The following is a 24483-nucleotide window of genomic DNA, read 5'->3' as shown; positions in this document are numbered from 1 at the left end:
ACTCCTGAAAGCAAAGAAGTTAATGATAATTATTATTATTATTCAGGCCTCCATGGAGTCAAAAGACTCATCGTGGGAGGTCCCCCCTAAGAAACACAAAGCCTATCATACCACTCTTTAAACTCATTGACTGTTCTCGCTCTCACCACTCCATCAGGCAATGCATTCCACGGTTCAACCACCCTCCACGCAAAGAAAAAAAACCACTCCTTACCCTCTTGCTCACAGTTTCCTTTCGTAACTTCCAGGGATAGCCTCTTGTCATCACTCCTTCCTGCTGTTCAACCAAGCGAAAGAACTCCCCAGTGTCAACCCTGTAACCACCTCTCAACAGTTTAAAAGTCTCAATCATATCACCTCTCCTTCTTCTATCCACCAAACTTTGCAGTCCACATTCTCACAGCCGATCCTCATAACTATCCTTGTACAGTCCTGAAACCATCTTTGTCATCTGTCTCTTTGTATCCTTTCCACAGTTAATTTATCCCCTTCAAATCCTGGGGACCAAATCTGAGAACAATAGTTCAAGTGCGGTCTGATCAGAGACTTATACAATGGAATGATAACCCTCTTATCTCTGCAGGTCAGTGTCCTTCTCATAATTGCAGCAATCCTCTGTGTTACCTTCACCTTTGCAATATGCCCCATAAACTTCAGGTTTCTATCAATCATCAACCCCAGATCTCTTGTCTCCCCTACTTCCTCCAGTATAACTCCTCCCATACAGTATGCAGCATCCCATCAATGTTCCCCAAACCTCAAGACCTTACATTTTGCTGCATTAAACCGACATCCCCATTCATTTGCCCATCTATCTAGCTTATTTAAATCCTCTTGCAGGGCTACCACATCTGCACTATTACTAATAATCCTTCCCAGCTTCGCATCATCCGCAAACAACTGAATATCCCCTTGCAATGTCATTGATATAAAGGTTAAACAATATAGATCCTAGTACTGAGCCCTGTGGGACCCCACTTGTAACCCCTCTGCCTCCTTGAAACTGCTCCACCATATACAACTCTCTGATACCTATCAGAGCCAATCCTGAATCCAGTTAACCAATCTGACATCCAGACCCATGTGCTGCAACTTAAATATCAGCTTATCATGTGGCACCCTGTCAAATGCCTTTGCTATGTCTAAGAAAATTGCAGTATATGTTCTTGTAACTTTATTATAAAAGGCTAGCATATTGCTAAAACAAGAGTGCCCTTTCACAAATCCATGTTGACTCTCACAGATAACATTACCCTCATCTGCCCAATGCTGTATACGGTTCCTCACTACTTTCTCCAAGATCTTAACAACTACTGATGACTGGGCACCTTTGCAAAGCCAGACTTTCATTGAAAAGCCAGGTTAAAGGCACTGTCAGTTCCCTAGCACATTTTCTCAAAACTCGTGGTGAAATACCATCTAGTCCCAAAGCTTTACTGACATCCAGAGTACTCAGTATCTGAAACACACTCTCCTCCTGTACCTCTAAACCTCGAACCAGCCCTGTCCCTTTAGCATTAAAACTGACTCCTCTAGGATGAAATACTCCAATAAAGTGTTCATTGAACAATTCCACTATGTCCTCTGCATCAGTTACTCTATTCCCATTTTTATCTCGCAATATCATTCTTCCACAGTCATTTCTCCTCCTACTGGCCACATAGCTAAAAAATACCCTAGGATTTTCTTTGGATCTTAGGGCCAATCTCCTCTCATATTCTAGTTTTGCTTTCCTTACCACACTAGTCGCTCTTCTGGCCTGTGTCTTATATTCTTCATGTATCTTCTCTTCACCTGTCTCCTTATATCTCTTCCATAGCTTCTTTTTCGCATGCAATTTCTGTTTAATATCGTTTGTCATCCACTTTACTCCAAATTGTGTCCTCTTCTTCACTCGTGGTATATAACTTACTATTGCTAACAAATATTCTTTCACAATTTCCCATGCACTAATGATATCCCGGCCTTCCAATTCCTCCCTCCATGAAACTTCCTGAAGTTGATGTCTAAGACTATTATAATCACCTGCATTATAATTCCACATAAGTTCCCGTCTCTTTGATACTCCTGCATGTCTATTCATTTTCCAAGTCAAAACCATATGGTCACTCTCTCCAACTGGTGGAAGAGATGTCATCTCAGTTATTATCAACTCTTGATGCTATAACCAAATCCAAAACTCTTGAACCTCTTGTTCCCTCTGTTACATGTTGCCTAAGACATTTGTCCCTCAAGAATTCTAGAAATTCCATTCCCCTATTGCTACATGCATCTTCCTCTCTCCAATTTATACTACTGTAGTTAAAATCTCCCACAACAATCATTCTTCTTGCACTTGACAAACTTAACTGTCTAAACATCTCCTGGTCCCCATCCTCTATGCTCCTAGGTCTGTAGTAACACCCCACTAAATATCCTGTCTTGCCTACCTCTACCTCACACCATACGCTCTCAAAATTATTTGTCTCACTTCCTTCCAAAGCCTCCACTCTTAGAGGACATAGTGTATTAGTATAAAGCATATAAATGCCATTCTTTCTATACCCAGCATTATCCCTTCTAGACTCCACTGGGCTCAGTATTACCTGACATCGTCTCCCTTTTCCCACGTATCCATTCCCACAAGAGGCCGCCCCTGCTATCATCCTCCCTGGGACACACCGACTCGTTCAGAACAGCAATCTCTCCAGATGCCTACGTCCTTCCTCATTCAAATGTAAACGGTCTCTCACATACAATTCCTCTCTTTCCTCAAATGCACTCCAAGCATCCACATATACCAGTCCTCTCTTGTCACACATTCTCGCTATTATGCCATTCAATATCACCGCTCTTCTGCTGAGCTCATCATTATCATACCTAGGCAACATGCACACTAGTTTCCCTCTCTCTGTCTTCTTCCGTACAGTCTCAAGCAAAAATCTCATATCTCTTGCTGCCCGACTTACATTACCACTCAAGTCATTCGTTCCTACCATCACAATCATCTCATCCACCCTTTCACCTCTCTTAATTGCCATAGCCACCCTTTCTATTGTTCCTCCTGGCAAACACTCCTCACGCATCCTATCTTGAACACCACAGATCATTGAGTCACCATACATTATACCTCTTACCATTCCCTCTCCTATTGTTTCCATTCTCTCCTCTTCTTTCATTCCCATAGGTCTCTCTCATTCCCTCTCCTCTACTGCTATTCTCTCTTCTAGCATTCCCATACCTCTCTCTCCAACTGTTTCCATTCTCTCCTCTTCTAGCACTCCCATACATCTCTCTCATTCCTTCTCTCCTACTGTTTCCATTTTCTCCTCTTCTAGCACTTCCATATCTCTCTCTTATTCCGTCTCTCCTACTGTTTCCATTCTCTCCTCTTCTAGCACCCCCCATACCTCTCACTCACACTCCCTAAATTCTCTCTCTCTCTCTCTCCTACTCTGATTCACCTTGCATTTATCTCTTCCATTCTCCTAATCTTATCTTTCATACTTCTGCTCTCATTCACAAGACATTCCACCTCCTCTTTCAACTCATCTATCTCCCTCTGCAGGTCAGTCACTCTTAATCTAAATTAACTTTCCCAAACAAAACCATCTCCTAAACTTTCACAGTCACTCACACCTTCCACACTATCAACTATTATTTTCTCATTTATATATATCTTTTTTTCATTCTCTCCTATCATACTACTTGTCTTCCTACATTCATTCCCCGTTCCTGGAGCAACAAAGTCGGATATCGATATTTCTGATGCACTTATTTCCTCTAACTGCCTGCATTTTGCGCACATATGCTCTATGCTCTCTTTCACAAGCCACATATCTAATTCCCGAGACGCATACATGCCGCAAGTACTGCATGTCACAAAATCCCTTATGATATTGCTTATAATTGAGTTCTTAAATGGCAGAGGACTTGGCGATACGCCACTTGCGACTGCTGCTGAATCCGCCATCATTCCTTACTGCCAAGTAGCGTAATCTTTAATAATTATTCAATTAATAAATTCCGTTAAATAAATAAGAAAAAAAGTAAACAATTACAAGCAAAAAAACATTTAAGTACTAAATATAATTAAATAAATTAAATATAACTAAATACAGTAATGAAAACTTAGTTTTGTTTTGTCTTCCACTGTTATGCATTTGATTCCAAAATATATTATATCGCGACAGCAATTAACTTCCAAAAAACCACCACTGAAGTACACTCGTATTCAGAGAAACAATTTAGTGCTCAAAAACACAGAAAAACGGGAAAAAAAACAGACTATTCACTGATTAAAAATCACTTTCTTCTGCACAGCTCAAATTCACCGCCACGTGCTACGGCGACACCAGCGCCAACCAAAATGGTCAAGATAAAGATCAAGGTAATGATCAAGATAATCCTACTTTTACTGCTGATATAATTAAAGAAGGTCTTAAACTGGCCAGTAATTTAGGCAGTTATTTTTCCTAACATGATCCAAATGAAGAATGCGCAGGGAAGTTTTCACGTGAGCTTAAGTTGTTAATATCTTCATACAGAGAATTATATCGCGACTTATCTAAAGCATCAACACAGCGATTAATAACGGAGTTCATGCCTAAAACTACTGAATCAACCAGTGGTACTTTTGTTCAAGACATAAGAAGAATTCCACAAGTTGAGGCAGAAGTCAATGACGATAATACCATATCTAGTAGTTCTAGTGATATTACAGTCTCATAAAAACTAAAGCTTTTGCGTTTATTGTCAGAAACTGATAACGAATAACAATTTTTTTTTATAGAATCCTTAGCAAACAACTGAAATGAACATGTTTTTTTTTTTTTAAAGTTATTAAACTTTATTATATGTATGTGTGTTCTCCATGAAATGTAAATAAAAATCTTATGATCCTAACGAATTTGGTGTTTGTTTTTTTCATTTTTTTGCTTATATTTCAGGTTAGGAACCAATCTTCACTTTTTCTATGGAGTCATTAGTTCTTTTTACGTGAATTCTATTTACACGTAATTTTTAGGAATGTATCTATAAAGAGGTTTAGGTGTAGTATTGTTAGGAAAGAAAAATTAGAATATGAGAGGAGAATCCAATGGAGTTTTTTTCCACTTTGTGGTGAATAGGAGGAATGATGATTGTGAATGGATTACCTTGCTGGATGGAGATGGGACTCGGGTGACCAATATGGATGATGTAGTTGAGCCATTAATGATCATTTTATTGAAATGATCCATCCTGATACAGCAGGCTTTATTCCTGAAGTGTTAGAAGTGAATGAAGAGGATGTATTCTGAATACTGAGTACGCTAAATGTCAGTAAGGCAGGGGACTGATGGATTTTTGCCCATGTTTTAAGAGAATATGCTGTGAAATTTACTGTGCCATTAACCTGGATGTTTAATGAAAGTCTTTCAACAGGACAATTATTGCATAAAAGTGGTGGTAGAATGGGGATATCAAACTATAGGCCTGTTTGATATCCCCATTTTCTTCTGTAGTTATTAAGATTTTGGAGAAATTGGTAAAAACTCTTATACAGAATTGGGCAGATGATGGCAGTATTATTTATGCATGCCAGGATAAGGGTTGCTCTTGTTTTAGTGGAAGAAATGGAGCATAACAAGGGCAGTGGATGAGAGTAAGGAATACACAGTCATTTTTTTTTGGAGTTTACAAAGGTATTTGACAGGGTGCCATATACAAAGTTGCAACATATGGGTTAGAATATCAGATGAACTGGATTGGTAATTGGCTTTCTGACAGATATCAGAGTTGCATATGAAGGAGCAGTATCAGGGAGGAGGAAGGTTACAAGTAAAATTCCACAGCATTCAGAACTGGGACAATTACTGTTCAATCTTTATGTAAAAGATATTCCGGGAGATATTTAGATGTTTACAGATAATACGAAGCCTGAGAGGGTAATTATTAATAGTCTGATGTTTTGGCTCAAGAAGATTTGAATAAGGTGGGTAAATGAAGGGAGGTAAGATTAATGCAAATAAACTAAACAAAGTTTTAAAATTTGGGATCCACAGATGGGATACTTCATACTCACTTGGAGTTATACTGGAAGAAATGGAGGAAGCAAGAAATCTTGGGGTTATTGTAGACAGAAATTTGAAGTTTAGAGGACATGTTGCAAAGATTGTAAAGTTAATTCAGAAAACTACTGCAATATTGAGGAGACCATTAACCACAAGAAATAAAAAGGGTAGTGGTCCAGTGTATAAAGCTTTGATCAGACTATATCTGTATTTCTGTGTTGAGATCTGGTCATTGGGATTTGAAGGAGATGAAGTAACCTTGGAGAGGGTACAGATATGGATAACAAAATTTATATTATGACTGTACAATGCTGACCTTGGAGAGGGTGCAGATATGGAAAACAAAAATTATATTATGACTGTACAATGCTGATTATGAGGATATTTAGATTGTAGAGTTTGGTGGATATAACACCAAGGGGAGACATAATTGGGAAATTTAAGCTGTTGAAGGGTTATTAACAGATTAACACCAGGGAGATTTTTTGATGTGGTAGAAAAAGGGGGAGGAACAATGACAAGGGGCCATCTCTGGAAGTTGCAAAAGGAAGTAGTGAGCAAAAAGGTAAAAAGACTTTTGCATGGAGATTGGTAGGAGCTTGGAATACATTGCCTGAGAGGGTGGTGAAAGTGCAAACAACAGATGAGTTTAAGGAGTGGTACGATACTTTGTATTGACTAGCATCGACCTCCCACAATGAATCCTGTGATTCCATGGAGGTCAAGAAAATAATACATAATAATATAACTTTTTTTTCTCAAGGTAAAGAAGATGTTAATAATGACAAGCAATCTGGATCTCCAACATCAAAGAAAATTTGATGTGCCATTTTTAACAAAATTTCAAAAATAATCAGGAAGTGTAGGTCTCCTGCACATAAAAGCTCCACCAAAAATGTGATGTGCACAAAATGATAAGTGCAACTGCCGAAATGGCAAAATTAAATTTGGGAAGGGATGTGAGAGAGAGAAAGAGAGAGAGAACCATTAATTTTCAAGAAATCTTTGCATGAAGAAAGCTTACATTCTTGAAATGTGGTTTGAAAATGCAATTTTCAAACCAGAGGATATCCAACAAAATGTTCATTTAAACATATTTCCATCTCAAAATCTGGAGAAAGCTTATTTGTCACAAACAGATAATGAACTGACTATACAAATAAATTATGGAAGATAAAAACAAAAATGTATTTTTATGTTATTTTTTTTTAATGAGTATATTATCACATCAGAGCAAACATGCAACCAAAGAACAATTACATGAAGCAAGAATGAAAATGAAAACATTACAAAATTGTATTATGTTTATTACTTTGAGCATATATGACCATTAGGAAATCAAAATACAAGGTAAATACAGCCAATTGAGTGCAAGGTTCACTAGGTATACAAATGTAAAAATAAACACACAAAAAGCATATTTAAATATATACTTACACAAAAAATGACAAATACATATTTGGAGAAAAAAATATTTAAGAGATCTATATTAGCAGTTAAAAGTCACCATTTCCCAAAATTTTGAATTTTTAAGCAATTGCTGCAATTCAAATTTGACTCATTGCAGGTCTTCATGGCATTCTTGGAATAAATAGTGCCTTTTGAAATAGCTTATCTGTTCTAAAGGATCCTGCGCCTAGTATAAAGCAAGCTTGTTAGAATTGGCAGTACAGCCAATTCTAACAAGAGATAGCAAGAAATCTGGTAAAATCTGGGTTTCATAACAGAGAAAATATATCTTTAACTGCAGGATGATCATTGAAGATCTATTTACTGGCTTGTGGGCCATCTGAAATCAAATTGTTTTTCAAACTTGGAGATCTATTCCAAGATACCTTGATATGTGAAAGATATTCTTAATATCTGAAGTGCTATTAGTAGCAAAGCAAGTTGTTCAAAATCTGTTATATTTTGAATATCATGTTATCTTAATATATTGTAGTTCTTGTCTGAGAGAACAGCAGATGTGCTCTTGTGGGCAAGGGTTTTGATAATTTCAATTTTTATTAAGGATGATGCATTGAACCTTGAAGATTCAAGGCACCATCTTGAACAAAAAATTTGAAATATCTATCAAAAATTTCTAACAGGAAATGTAGATTTCCTATAAACAGGAAAGCGAAGAGAGCTAGTTGTCTTCCCACTTTACAAGGGTATCATGAATCAGGACTATTATTTTCATTTGTTAACATAAATAAATTTAAACCTAGGAAAAAGGGCTGTTCATTTTGACTAAAAATATATCTAAATTCCTCTGGCCAAATAAAACATATCATCAAGCAGAGCAAAAACCACGTGGAGAGGTAAGGAGGTTGGTTAGTGAAGAGATGTTTTTCAAAGTATTCCATGAAGTATTTGACTTCGCTATGCACAAAACAGTGCATAGTGAAGTCAAATAAATTAAAGATGCCAATCTGAAATGTGAAGTGCAAAACATCAAACTCACAATAATGTCAAAGTGTCACTTTGCAAATACATTCTGAGGTGTTGAGCAGGTTGTCAAGTAAGTTAGAGTAAAAATTTTGAGAGCTTATAGAGTAGCAAAAAATGTAATCAAATAAATTCCTGGAATGGCTTCATAATATTGAACATATGAGCCATGTGATTGTGCATATTTGGACATGTCTGTGCTATTGCCTTGAGCTAAATCATACATTCCAGCTGGTAGTTGACAAGCTATGGTTTGCACACATTTGTGAAAACACACTGATGAGTCAAATTTCTTTCAATGGGAGGTTCATTCAGATAACAACATATTCGTCATACTAAATCTTAAAATCCTTAACACTTCCTGCATTTTTAACATATTCCGGTAATGCATTCCATTCGCAGACAATTCTCCATGTAAAAAATCTACTCCTTAAACTTAATATAGTACACAGCCTTATATTTCTGCACTCCAAAATGCAACACCTTGCACTAATTAATATTAAAATTATAACCAAACTCCTCTGTCCAAGTCAAAAGTCTATTAAAATTTTCCTGAAGGGAATTAACATCAGCAGTGCCACTTATAATTCTCCCCAACTTTGCATCATCAGCAAACAACTGAAGATCCCAGTCAGTCCACCACTTGATTATCATTTAAAAATAAGTGAAACATCAGGGTCCCAAGAACAGAACCCTGGGGCATGTCAATGGTTACCTTTCTTTTTTTTTTTTTGAAACACTGCTCCATCATACTTTCACTCTCACAACTTCCTAGTATCATTCAAAGAGCCAATCACCAATTCATTTAACCAATGTACTATCCCATCCTCTGCAGTTTGCACTAACTTATCATGTGGTAATCTATCAAACGCTTTTGCAAAGTTCAAGAATATCACTGTATGTGAATCTCCCTTATCAAACACACTCGTTACTTTATCATAAAATGCAAGTAAATTGATAAAACAAGACCTATCCTTTAAAAATCCATGCGGATCATCATAAAGAATACTATGTCCATCAATCCAATCTTGTATTCTATTCCTACCAATCCCTCCAACACTTTGACTACAACAGCATTATAACAGACTGGTCTGTATACTGCTGTTGTAGTCAAGGTGTTGGAATGGTAATATTTTGCTTTCTTTCTACTCCTTAGGAACCTTACCCACTGTAAGACTTTCATTAAATAACCAGGCCATGGGCATGGCTAACTGTTATGCATTCTCACAGCCTTATTAGCATCTAATCCAATTTTCAGAATCAGTGGCGCACCCAGGATTTAATCTTGGGAGGGGGGGAGTTGAATGGATAAAAATATTTTTATCCATTCAACTAAAATTCATTAAATTTCATTTTCATTCAATAAAATTCATTAGGTGACTATAAAAATTTATTTAAAGAATAAAATCCAGTTTTCTTTTCACAAAATGCTTGAATTATTTCAGTCGTAGTTACATTAATCTCTCTGTGTATATACACCAAAGTCAGTCTGTTCAATCGTGATTGTGTCATGATAGATCTTAAATAGGTTTTTAAAAGGCGTAAGTTAGAAAATGACGTTTCACTGACGCATGTTGTTACCAGAAGCATTGCAAATATTTTTAATAAGTTATAGATGTTAGGATATATCATTTTGTCACACTTTGAAACTGCATCAAAGGCATTTTTGCATGGAGCTAATGCAAACGGTTTTTCAAATTTCCTATACCACAACTTGAATTCGGCATTCAAAATTGCTGGATTTGTATAAGGCAAATCACCGGCATAAAATTCACACAACTGATGAAAATCTTCCATTGCACTTGCTGTTGGAGCATCTTTTCCATTTGGTAGAAGAAAAAAAAAAATTTTTAAATGTTGTGGTGCCGAGTGAAACGTTCCTGAAGTTGAGTCAATATTTGGTCAATAAATGGAATGAAAATAGTTCTCCTGAAATACTCTTCTACAGAATCGGCTGGAACATTGGACCTTAATGTTTGTTTTGATGTAGTCCTTGGCTTTTTAATGTCAATATTAAAATTATTGGCTTTTATACATGCTTTATCATATAAATATCTTTAAATGAAGAATCTGGTGTTTCACGAATGGTATTTAATTGAGCTACAATATCATCAACAAAATTTAGGACAATTAAGAGGTCACTGTCAGATTTTTGCATTATTTTAGATAATGGTAAGGTGTACACAAATATTTTTTGCAAGCTAAATAAAGATATTATAAAACTAAATTCACACAATGAATTATTCAAAAGTTTTGCATTAGAGGACGAGTCTCTGTCTTCCCAAGAAATGATTGTTTCAAGACTATGAATCACTGCATCATATAATTCCACCATGGCCATGATGATGGCGTTCCACCCACCTAGTCAGGCAAACGTGGTGTAGTTTCTGTCTCTTAGTATCTGGTGTATATTTATCAATGTTGTCAACAAGGACGTCCTGTCTCTTTGGGGTATTGAAGAAATCGTGTACCTTTTCAATTATGTCAATGCAATTTCTTATTCCAGTCACAGATAAGAAATTGCACAGATTTTACTTTTTGAAAAAAAAATTAAAAAGATAGGTATTATTTCTGGGAAAATTCCCATGCTACTCCTCTTAAAAAGCTATTATTTATACGGCTATTTTAACCTGTTTTCATTTAGGAGTGTCCCTGATTGGCTTTTTACTCAAGATAGTAACTTGCTCCTGCAGTAAACAACACGCCCTCCCCAATAGCCACTATACTGCAGAGGCAAGAAAAACAAGTACTTTTATTATGTCAGTTAATATGGTACCAGCAGTCTGTGTAATATATTTCTCAACAAATAGTGCAATTAGAGAAAACTGGGATAAAACAACACTAATTAATGAATCACATGTTCCCTCATTCTGTATAGAGTAAAAAGCCAATGTATTTAAAATAAGGGACACTCCTAAACGAAAACAGGCTAAAATAGCCGTATAAATAATAAATAATAAAAATTAAAGTTTCACATATACCTCGCAAATGAAAAAAAGCTGAAACACGTTCAGAGAAGGGCGATAGTAACTTGCTCCTGCAGTAAACAACACGTTTTTCCCAATAGCCACTATTGGGGAAAACGTGCTTGTTTACTGCAGGATTTTATTATTCGCTGACATAATAAAAGTACTTGTTTTTCTTGCAGAGGCAAGAAAAACAAGTACTTTTATTATGTCAGTGAATAAGGTATCAGCAGTCTATGTAATATATATCTCAACAAATAGTGCAATTAGAGACAATTGGATAAAAACAACACTAATTAAAGAATCACATGTCCCCTCATACAGAAACTATGCTGTATAGACTCAAGCAAAACCATATGTTGCACTGGCAAACACAGTATCTAACTAAAAACTATTGTTATTAATTAGATATGTGTGAGTTCGCTCACCGCAAAGCAGCAATAACATTCAACCGAATGTGTAAAAATTTGTAAACATGTTAAAAACTAAGAAATATATACCGATATATAGTGAATGTTGTTATGGCAGTTTCACATATTATTGGAATTTGGTTGAAAAGAGTTAGCATTTCAACTCAATTGTCGGCTTGCTTTTATCTTACCATCGTGCGATTGTTGAAAAATATATAAATACTGGGGTTAACTCACAGCATACTTTGTCCAAGTATTACTTAGCACTTCTGAAGATATACTGAACCTTGGTTGAAGGAGGAACACCTTCAATGATAAAAATCAGTAAACAACAAGCAAATGGTTGAAATGTGGTCATGTGGATAACACATATTCACTTCAAATCTGACAAAACAGCAAAGGAAGGTGGAAGCAATAAAAAAATATTGTTGTTCACTTCACTCCTCTTTTATTACTCGTCATTCTGCAGCTACAAATAAAAATAGTGGCAGAATGTTCATGGAATGAACATTCCATGTTTTGACGATGTTTTCTCACTGGTTCAGGACACAAGTATACAGAGAATTGAAATAGGAAGTGATCACCATTTAGTTTTGAGTAGGATAAAATTGAATATTATATTGAAAAGAAGAGTGTGTAAGAAAGTTTTCAAACGAATCAAGGTTGAGCAGCTTTCAGAGGTGAACTGTAGAACTTAAATACAAAAACATCATTGAAGAAAAAACGAAAGAATTTGAAAACAAGAATCAAGCCTTAGGGATTCAGTGGCAAACCCCTGAAGAAAACATTGATTGATCAGGCAGAAAGAGAGGGAAGTTGGAAAGAAAGATCAGAACTCCATGGTGGACTCAGGAAGTTAAAAGAGGCAGTGAAGGAAAAGAAGAAGAAGAAAGCATATGGAAAGTTCGTGGCAAGTCAGTTCGTGCTCTTACAGAATACAGAGAAAAATGTAGGAAACTAGCTAAACAAAAGTCATGTAAAGACTTGGGTAAGAACATAGAAAATAGATATCAGGAAGGTTGCAAAATGTTCTGAAGGCTATTGAAAAAGCTTAGAATGGAGAAAAGAGTATTGTAAAAGGAATCAGAGATGATGAAGGTGACATGAAAACTGAAGATAAAGATATTTCATTTGGTCGCTTGGTGTCGCACGGATTAGATCGTCGTCGAGAGCTCCTGGAAAGATCAGTATTATTTTGTGTTAACATTAGATATTTTACCAGAATTTTAAGTAGTATTGTTTGCTTTTTGATTCTTGGTGTGTCTGTGCAATTTTTGCGTGTTTTCTGTTATTTTAATTATTATTTTTAAGAAAAGATAGCGTACACATGGCACCGATAAAGAAAAAAATGGCGGCCAGGTCGCCATGCTTGCTTAAGAGTTTTGATGTAAAAGAATTTATGCAATGTGCTGTCTGTGAGATGTATGCCTTGCGAAGAGCGGTAGGAGTCTGGTTAGAAAGTGATAGTGGAGTTAATATGTGTAGAAAGTGTAAAGAGAATGAGGACTTCAAGCGTGTTTCGTGTATCGAGACTGATATCGTTAACGGTAGTCAGAATGTAGAAAATGGCGGTGTACTAGAGAATTGCGTGGTAGTGCCAGATATGTGTGAGAGCGTCGCTGAAAGTGTAAATGAAGGTAGAAACACCGAAGGAATGGATGATTTGATCGATAATGAAAATGGTGAGATAAATGCGAGTAGCGAAATTGCCCGTTTACATGGCGCGATACACAGAGCCAAACGACAACTGGAGCGTATGCAAAAATGTGTGTTGAACGTACCGACAAATAACCGGCGGAAGTCTGTGACGGCAAAAAATAGAATGTACGTAAACGTCAATAAAATGAAGGAGCGAGTGCTGTATGGGGATTCGCTATTAAGAGGCGTAATAATTGAGAGTTTAACGAAGTCATACCAGCCGGGTGCGAACATAAAGGACGTCAGCGAATATATTGACTGCAAAAACAGAGGGTGAAAGAGATGATAATAGTGGCAGGAACGAATGATTTGAAAGAGGACAAAATGGAAATGATAGAGGATGTGAGGGAGTTGTTTGAGGTAGCAAAAGAGAAGAGTGAGAGAGTTAGGATGGTGAGTATCTTACCGCGGTATGACAGCGAAGTGTTTAGAAGGAGGGCCATAATTGCCAATGACTTTATGCGTGGGTTATGCATGGAGAGTGGTGTGGAATTTGTGGATGTGTGGAATGAGTTCGATGGGCGAAAGGACTTATATAAGATGGATGGGTTACATTTGAATGGAGTTGGTGTACGGAGACTTGAAAGAGTGTTGATGAATGATGTGGAAGTGGATGTACAGACTCAGGGAAACTAGATTTATTAAGAGGGGGGGGAGTAGATATGCAGACTTTAGGGGGGGCAGTTAAGTGTATGAATGAGTATATTATGCCCGGGCGAGTACGACGGACAACAAATCAGAATGGGATAATTAGTATAAGGAATCAAAGTAGGGATGGGACAAATGGGCTTCTGCGATTCATGTACACTAATGCCAGGAGTATTAGGAACAAGAAGGAAGAGTTTTTGGCCATGGTTGGCACTTCCAGGCCACAGGTTGTCGGTATTAGTGAAACATGGCTGACAGAGGATGATAAAGCTAGTGGGATTGAATGCGATGGGTATAGCGTGTTCAGGAGTGACAGGGTGAATAAAAAGGGGGGAGGAGTGTTATTGATGATAGCTGATGAGCTTCAGCCAAGGAGTATAGAATTTGAACTGCAGGATGGGGAAAAAAGCACATTTGAGGCTGTTTGGTGTGAGATACAATCTAGCAGAACAAAATATACAATTGGGTGCTGCTATAGACCGGGTGATGGAGTGGATGGTGGGAATAGTATGCATAAGCAAATAGAAGAAATGAATGGAAGGAGGGTAATTATTATGGGTGATTTCAATTATGGTAACATTGACTGGAAAGAGGAGAGGGCACATGGGAGGAAGGAATTGGATTTTATGCAGTTATTAAGGGACAACTATCTACGGCAACATGTATTGGAAAATACCAGGGGGCAGAGAGTGCTGGACCTAGTAATTGCAACTGAGAATGTAGCTGTAACGAACATGACCATGTTGCCACCAATTGGTGAGAGTGACCATAAGGTCATGACTTGGGAGGTGGCTAAAGGAGTCGAATTTACAATTAAGACAGAGTATATGTGGAATTACCGGGCTGGTAAGTATGACAAGCTTAGGTGTGTGCTTGGCTCAATGCCATGGCATGTAAAACTGCAAGGGCTGGATGTTGATGGTGCATGGGAGGTGGTTAAGAACGGTTTGCAGGAGGCAATGGTTGACTGTATACCAAGAGTCCGAATAATAAATCAGGTAGGGGTTAAATGGATGAATAACACTATTAAGCTTGAGCTGCAAAAAAAGAAACAATTGTGGAGGGAATTTAAGGAGAAGGGTGACCATCAGGTGCATGAACAGTATAAAGCTCAGGCCAGGATGGTAACAAGGGTGGTAAGAAAAGCAAAAGCAGATTACGAAAGGAAATTGGCCATGCAGGCTAAAGAGAATCCCAAACAGTTTTTTCAATATGTTGCAAGTAAAAGGAAAAATGCTCATGGTAGAATGATCTTAAAAAATGCTGAGGGTAGGGAGGTAACTGAATCAGTCGATGTTGTGGAATTACTGAGCGAGCACTTTGCAAGAGTATATCATCCAGGTGGTGGCTTTGCGGAAATGGAGGAACCAACAGCTTATACTGGAATTGTGATGAATGAGGTAGAGGTAACTAGTCTATTACAGAACCTCAATGTCAATACATCTGTGGGATTGGATGGTATACCAGCTCGTGTCGTACGTGAAGCGGCCAAAGAATTGTCAGTGCCCTTGACCATTATGTTTAATTTGAGCCTCAGGACTGGGTCAGTCCCAAGGGGGTGGAAAGAGGGGAAAATAGTTCCACTGCACAAAGGTGGTTCCAAGGCTGCTGTTGAAAATTACCGGCCAATCAGCATAACAGGAATCATTATCAAGGTCTTAGAGAAAATAGTCAAGAGGAAAATACAAGATTGGATAGAAGAAAATGGGATACTGTATCGGGGACAGCATGGTTTTGTGAAGGGTAGGTCATGCCTCAGTAACTTGCTCACGTATTATAACACAGTGACGGCTGAACTGGATAAGGGTAATGGGTTTACAGTGATTCTGCTGGACCTTGCTAAGGCCTTTGACAGGATACCACATGGAATTCTAATCAGTAAATTGCAGCATATGGGAATGGACATAGGGTTGGTGAGATGGATAGGAGGGTGGTTGACGGAGAGATATCAGAGAGTGGTTTACTCAGGAGTAGAGTCCACTAGACGGCCTGTGACTAGTGGTGTACCACAAGGATCTGTTCTTGGACCACTGCTGTTTAATTTGTTCATAAATGATATAGGAAAGGATCTGAGAGGAACAGTTCATTTGTTTGCGGATGATGCGAAGTTGGGTAGGGCAATAGTGAATGCAGATGATGTCAAAATTTTGCAGGATGATTTGGATAGATTGGAGGTCTGGGCTAGGGAGAATGGATGTCAATTTAATGTGGCAAAATGTAAGGTTATACATTTTGGGGTGAAAAGATGGGAGGCAGTTTACTGCATTGGTGGAACCGTGCTCCAGGAAATTGATGAGGCACGAGATTTAGGAGTTTTGGTGGATAAGGAATTGAAATTTAGGGGACACATTGCAAAAGTGGCCAAATCAGCTCATCAAATCACTTGGTTGCTGAAGAATACGTTGACAAGCAGAGACAAGCAGGTTATTGTTCCTCTGTATCGAGCCTTGATAAGACCTCATCTCGACTACTGTGCTCAGATTTGGTCACCTAGGTTTCTTCTTGATGGGGAGGAGGTAGAGAGGATCCAGAGGCGAGTGACCAAGATGATAGCAGGTCTGTGGAATGAACCGTATGAGAACAGGTTGAGGATTTGTGGGTTGCAAAAATTGGTTGATAGGCGGAGGAGGGGAGATATGATTGAGACATTCAAATTACTGAAGGGTTTCTATAAAATTAATTCAGAAGATATTTTTGAGAACAGGGCTGGTTGTGGGAGGACTAGGGGACATCCATGGAAACTGGGCAAAAGTGTTGTTAGTAAAGGTGTTAGAGCTGGGTTCTTTACTTTTAGAGTAGTGAATGAGTGGAATGCGCTCCCTGAGTCTGTGGTGGATGCTGTGACAGTGAATGAGTTTAAGGCGAGGTATGATAGATACTGTATGAATGTCGAATAGTTGTGATGAAAATGATTTGGGGCCTCCCTCGATGAGTCTAATGACTCCCTGGAGTTGCCCGTAATAATAATAATAATAATAATAATATTCTAGATATCTGGAGTAATTACTCTGAAAGACTGCTAAATGAAACAAGCAGTGTCAGCATGATGGTAGAAAACTCTCAACAGGAAAGCAGTCAGGAATACATATCTATACTTGAGGTAAAATCAGGTGAGGTAAGATGGTTGGAGTTAAAATCAGGTGTGTGACAAGGGTGCACATTATCTCCACTGTTATTCATTATCTACAGAAATCACTTATAAAGGAAAGTGGCATTAAATCTGATATCAAAATTGGTGATGTTAATCTTAGCTCTTTACTTTTTGCAGATGATGTTATACTTCTCAATAAAGCCAGTACAAGTCTGCAAGATTCCATAGCAGGATTTCACCACATTTTGAGAGTATGTGCTAAAAAACTGACAGCTCCATTGACTTAGCTTTTCAATGAAAGTTTGGTCATGGGAAATGTGCCCAAGGAGTGGAAGGAAGATAAGATAGTGCCATTGCATAAGGTTGATAGCACACTGGAAGTGTCAAACTATAGACCAGTTTGTATTTCATCAGTAGTTGTAAAGACTTTAGAGAAATTAGTGAGGGATCATTTATAGCATTTGGCAGATGTGGGAAATATCTGTGAGAGTCAGCATGGATTTGTTAAGTGACACTCTTGTTTTAGTAATATGACTGTCTTTTATAATAAAGTGACAAGAGCAGTTGATGAGGGAAAGGCATATTCAGCCTTTTTTTATTATTATTTATTTATTATTTTACAAAGACATTGACAGGGTACCACAGGATAAACTGATATTTATGTTGCAGCACATTGGTTTAGATGTCAGGTTAGTGAACTAGATTAGGGATTGGCTATCTGGTATCAGAGAGTTGTGTATAGGGGAGTGGTATCAAGGAAGCAAAAGGTTACAAGTGGGATCCTACAGGGCTCAGTAGTGGGACCTATATTTTTATCCTTCATATCAATGACATTGTCAATAGATTGCAAGGGGATATTCAGTTGTCTGCAGATGATGTGAAGCTGGGAAGGGTTATTAGAAATGGTACAGATGTGGTAGACCAGCCAGAGGATATGAATAAACTGAACAGATGGGTAAATGAATGAGGATTTCAGTTTAATTCAGTTAAATGTAAAGTCTTGAAGACTGGGATACATCGCTGGGAGGCTGCATACTCTATTGGAGAAATGTACAGGAGGAAGTGGAGAGACAAGGGATCTGGGGGTGATGATTGATAAAAACCATAAATTCAGGGAAACTGCAAAGGTAGTGAAGGTAACCCAGAGGATTACTGAAATACTGAGAAGGATGCCGACCTGTAGATATAAAAGAGTTGTCATTCCATTGTATAAAGCTCTGATCAGACCACACTTGGACTACTGTGCTCAAATTTGGTCCCCAGGATTTGAAGGGGATCAGTTAACTGTGGAAAGAGTTTTAAAATGTTAAAAAGGTAATTACAGGGCTGACACTGGGGAGTTCTTTTGTTTGGTGGAACAAGGTAAGGAGCGAGGACAAAGGGCTACCCCTAGACGTTACAAAAGGAAGTTGCAAGCAAAAGGATAAGGAGTGGTTTCTTTGCATGGAGGGTGGTTGAACCATGGAATGTATTGCCTGTAGAGTGGTGAGAACACAAATGGTCAATGGGTTCAAGGTGTGGTATGATACTTTGTGTTTTCTATGGTGGGCCTCCAACAATGAGTCTTGTGACTCCATGGAAGCCTGAATAATAAGAAAGATTCCCTGACTAAACTGAATAACTGTTGTAAGAATTTGGTATGAAAATCAGCAATAAAAAAGACAAAGACAATGAAAATAGGCAGAAACACTGAAAACTCCAACTGTATCCTGAATGGTGAACCTACAGAACAAGTTAAACATTTCAGCTATTTAGACACATTTTTTAGTGAAGATGGCAATTAAATAGGGAATAGACAACAGAATTAGTAAAGCTGGTATGGTAGGAAGTCAGTTGAATAAATTTATATGGAATAAGAAAGAAATTAGTCATAACACTAGCTGTATACAAGATAGTGTTCAAACCAAGTTTAACTTATGGATCCAAGAGCTGGGTTAAAAATGAAACACTTAACCAAATACTAGAGACCATTTATTATATGACAGATATGAGAGTCCTGAGAAAGATTAGGGGCATGAAGAGATGGCATCAATGACAATATCATATTAAAAACGAGGATATTATGAAAGAACTTAACATTGTTAACGTCCAGGAATGTGTTAGCAGAGCTAATCTCAGGATGGTCACTTAAACAGAATGGGAGAATAAAGATTACCAAACAAGTGTTTTCTGCCAAGTTGGCAGGAAAAAGACCCAGAGGAAGAATAAGGTATAAGTGGACAGATACAGTAAAAATCGACTTAGAAGACAAAAATATAACATCTGATAATGTTGGAGTCTCGATAGGTAACAGATTGATTTGGAGGAAAATTGTATATAGGAAGTTAGTGGTGATGTAAGTTTTTCATGTTGTATTATCATAATTATCCTGCATACCCTCTGATGGTACATATTAGGAATCTGGTGATGATGATGATGATGATTATTAATAAAATGCATAAAGACATAGTGCAAGTGATCACCATGACTAAAAGTTTTTTTTTTTTTTTTGCTGTCAATTTACAGATATTTACTGAGAGAGTCATTATTTTGTTCTTACAAAATTAAGAGAATGCATGACAAAATGAAAAAAAAAAAAAAGTAATCACAACAAACATACCCTGAATAACAATGCCTCCAATTAGAACTGGAATTAACTTGCAACATTTAAATACTACTTGGGTTGGATAATTTAAATATCCCACTGATGAATTAGATAGACCCATTGTGCCAACAGTCAATATACCTAGTAAAGCATATGTATGAAAGGGAATCCTATTGAGGAGGAAAAAAAATTATACATATTGTACCAAATATACGTAAATCTTTACTTATGAAATTGTCCACATTTATAACATACAAATATCATGTTCATGCAGTTCAAGATTATCTATTTAGATAGTATTAGCATCTCAAACAAATTACAATATATGCCATGTAAGTTAATGATAAGTACTAATTTTTAAATGTAATTCTTTTTACAGAATTACATTTAGAAGTTCAGAAAGAAAAGAATGACACTATAGGCTTTGACTTTAAGCACGTCATACTCCAAATAATGCAGAACTGAAAGAAAAGAATGGCATAGTTACAGAAAAAATACACCAACTAATTATTAAGAGAATCTATACTGTGAACATGGTTGGCCAAATATCCAATAAGTATAAGTAAATAGCATCTCTGTTCTCCAAAAGATTGTAAGTTTGAATCTCACTGAAGCATGGAGGTTTACGAATATTTTTAGATGATAAATGCCTTGGTTTTTATCATCTAATGAATGACACTATAGGCTCTAATTTAAGCGTCCTGCTCCAAATGATGCAGAACTGAAATAAACAAATCCATAGTTGCAGAAAAATACAATAACTAATTATTAAGAGAATCTATATTGTCAACCTGGTTGGCCAAATAGCCAGTAAGTATAAGTAAATAGCATCTCTGTTCTCCAACAGATTGTAAGCTTGAATCTCACTGAAGCATGGAGGTTTATGAATATTTTTAGATGATAAATGCCTTGTGGTTTTTATCATCTAATGAATCTAAACATATGGCATGAAAAAGTTCCGTGTTAGGTTGCCAGATCAGGCTTTTTGGATTATCTAACTCAGACTACTACAGCAATAATGTATCTATTGGTGGGATTCAAATTAAAAAGACATGATACAAAAATACAAATTGTCTACAGGGATTAGGTGGTCATGTATTTTACAGGTGTGGGTGTAATACAAATAATATATCTTTGCTGCAGTAAGTGTCCCCACAGGGAAACAAACCTGACAATAAATTATGTTCTTGTTTTCATTCTTATTTAAGCCAAGCACAGGTAAAAAAGTTTGCACATGAAATATCTTCACAACTAGGCCACATGCATAAAGAGATAGTTGCCTGTGCATCAAATTTGCCCTAGTACATAGCAACTTGATAGATTAAATCAGGATGGAAATGAGAATATAATTTCATGTCAAGTACAATTAATGCTTATGCTGTTCAAACCACTGTGTAAATTAAACCATTCAAGAACTGCTTCTTCAGCTGAAATTTTAGCGCCTATAATCAGTCTTAATTCACTTAGGCTACATGTAATCATTTATTCCTTCAACTTCTTGAACCTCTTCATTATTCTGTGTGTAGTAATTTTGTGAATGATTTTTGTATCATTGTATCTTTGACAATTTCCACACCAATAAAAATTGGTAAATGGACTAAATTTGATTGTTTTAGCTTCATTTTTTATAAAGACATGAAATGTTTGTTCTTTGACATTACACTATTTCACTGAAGTTAACAATGCAGAGCCATTTTTCATCTTGTTTATGAGTCTCAATGTTTTTTAATTGTGAGAAAAACTTTCTTTTTAACATGATGAAGGATTTAAATTAATTTTTGCACCACACAGTAAAACATTTCAAAACTAAAGCACAATATGCATGAGCACTATATGCAGTTACTGAATAACTGCATGCGACCACTTCCATTACTGAAATTTCCCCACTGTTATATAATGATAGTAGTGAACTACAACAATAGTTGTAGAAAGTTTTTTCACTCAATTACAAAGCAAATGTATGGACTTGTATGGACATCAAGAGCATATAAGAATGGATATCAGTAGATTGTTGAGAAGAGTGAAAGATAACAGTGTGGCTGGAAGAGTGGTCGGGGTGTTGCCTAGATATGATAATAGTGAGTTGAGACAAAGAACAAGGATCATGAATAGTATGTTGGCAGAGCTGTGCGAAGAGAAGGGAGTGGAATTTGTCAATGTGTGGAATGAAGGAAAAATGGAAATGTACAAAAGTGACAGGTTGTATTTGAATGGATTTAGTGTGAATCAGTTAGATTGTTGCTGCAAGAAGGAACAAGTGATGTGAGCAAGAGAGTGAAAGAAGTAAGAAGTGAAGCAAAAGATCAAGAGAGAGGAACTGGTGAGACTGAAGTTATTGTAAATGAGAACAGCAGTACTGTGAGTGATAATGATAGAATGAGAATGCAAGATGGACAGGGGACCAGGAGGGAGGAGTCAGGGTAGACAAGGAAACCGATGTTGGAAGTAGTACTGAATGGGTGTATGGGATGGTCTGGGATGTAGTCGAGTCTGAAGAGATAGATAGGTTAAGATTGTATGAATGGGCAGATAAGCAGAACTATCAGTTCAATGTTGCAAAGTGTATGGTTTTGAACTTTGGTAAGCAATGATGCAAAGTATATACTTGACTGGGAAACTTTAAAGGAGGTAGAGGAGATGAGATATCTGGGAATGGTAGTGGTGGACAAGGACTTGAAATTCAGGGGCCACGTTGCAAGTTGTGATGTCATCACATTGGAAAATGGCAATGATGTGGAGGACTCCGACATGCAGAAAGAGAGGTTATGATTCCATTGTATAAGGCCTCATATGGGTTATTGTGCTCAGATTTGTTCACTGGGTTTTCATGGTGGTGATGAGGATATATAAGAAAGGGTCCAGAGACAATTCACGAAAGTGGTCAGTGGTCTTTGGAATGTGGAGTATGCAGATAGACTGAAAGAATGTAAACTGCAAAGCCTCATGAATAGTAGGAGTAGGGGGGATATGATCGAGACATAAGTTAGTCAGGGATTGTTATCAGGTTGACATGAAAGAAATTTTTCATAGAATGGGAGAGGGAGGTAGAATAAGAGGCTATCCCTGGAAACTAAGGAGGGTGTGAGCATAGGAGTGAAGACAAGGTTCTTTGCATAGTGTGTGGTTGTTGAGTGGAATGCACTGCCTGAGTGTGTTGTGAATGTAGACACACTGAATCAGTTTAAGGCATGGTTAGATGAGCTTTGTGTGTGATAGTGTGTACCTCCCATGATGAGTCTCTAGCTCCATAGAGATCAGATGTTAATAATAATAAACTATTGCTAAGAAATTTATTCAAGTGTAGGCAAACAAAATTTGTGTGTGAAGTATCTTCACAACAAGGCTATTTGTATATACAGGCCTGATGATTTCACATCAATTTCCTTAGTATCCCATAATGCAAAGAATGCTTTCTTTCGGAAGTGCATAATACTATGCATTATAGAAGGGTCACTACCCAGATGGGTTTCAACTTTTGTCTCATCATTAAAACAAACTTTTTGCACTTGGAAAAAGGATTAACCAAGAATCTTATATGATTATAATTTCTTGGCAAATATAATTTACTTATCACGACTTTCATGCAGTGGAACAATTTTGCCTTCTTTCTTTCTTTCTACTCTCTTGGGACCTGTGCTGCTGTTGTAAGACTTATTAAATGAAAAAATGAAGTGTTTCAGTTGTTGCCACAGTGTTGTTAGTCAGCAAAAAGCTTAACCATTGGTATTAAGGAATAGTTTTCTGCAGAGGATATAGTTTTCCCCTTCAAAAATATGAATTTTTTCTAACATTTTTTAAAGTAACTGAGAATTAAGGCCCTTCTACAACCTTTAGACATAACACCCAGGATAATTTTTTTTATTTGTTTTCACTAGGATTGTAGCTTCCAGTTCCTCTTTGTGTGTGTGTGTGTGTGTGTGTGTGTGCGCGCTCGCATTCCTGAATGTTTTATTGAAAACAGAACTATGGACTACTTTAAAAGTCTTATTGCCCAGTTTCTGGTAATATATCCAAAAATTTCAACCCAGAACTGCTACCAAAAATTTATAACAAACAATTTTAAAAAGTATAAAATGTTTTGAATGACTGCAGTGTTAATTATTTAAAAATAATAACAATTGTGAACAATAGATAGTAATACCCAGTAAGCAATCATATCTTATATTATTATAATTACTGAGCATTTCATTCATCATGATCAAAGTGCACACTTTTCTTGAAACATGAAATGTGAAAGTTATATATGGGTTTTCATGGTGGAATGAGTGGAATAAGCTGCCAGAGTCTGTTGTGGATGTTATGACGGTGAACAAGTTCAAGACAAGGTATGATAGATACTGTGAGAATGTAATTGCATAGTTGTGTGGACATGATGTTTAGGGCCTCCCTCGATGAGTCTAAGGACTCCTGGAGTCGCCCGAAATAATAATAATAATATCAACAAGAAACATAGCCCTAGCCCAATGGATCATGTTGAAAAAATGAATATCAGTAATAAAATAGAAATGTCTGCTCTATTGCCGACTGTCGCAAGCAACAGGACAAACATAAATCATGCTGTCAAAGAAAACTGGAAAACATTCTTTTTTGCATTAGACCTCAACGGAATGAGTTTATTATTTTC

General features: G+C 37.0%; 1 protein-coding gene across 1 annotated transcript in view; it reads right to left on the bottom strand.

Moving 5' to 3' along the window:
• Papst2 (adenosine 3'-phospho 5'-phosphosulfate transporter 2) overlaps positions 1–24483 on the bottom strand; it is a 127438-nt gene that overhangs the window by 87980 nt on the left and 14975 nt on the right. The window contains exon 3 of the mRNA XM_090409795.1: positions 19875–20029. Coding sequence (XP_090265921.1) covers positions 19875–20029 — 155 coding nt within the window. The remainder of the gene's footprint in view (positions 1–19874; positions 20030–24483) is intronic.

The sequence above is a fragment of the Typopeltis vanoorti genome, chromosome 20 (assembly GCF_054136105.1).
Source record: "Typopeltis vanoorti isolate ZY-2024b chromosome 20, IOZ_Tvanoo_1.0, whole genome shotgun sequence".
Classification (NCBI taxonomy): Eukaryota; Metazoa; Arthropoda; class Arachnida; order Uropygi; family Thelyphonidae; genus Typopeltis; species Typopeltis vanoorti.
Note: the sequence above shows the minus strand (reverse complement) of the source record. Positions and strands in the feature narration are given on the sequence as shown.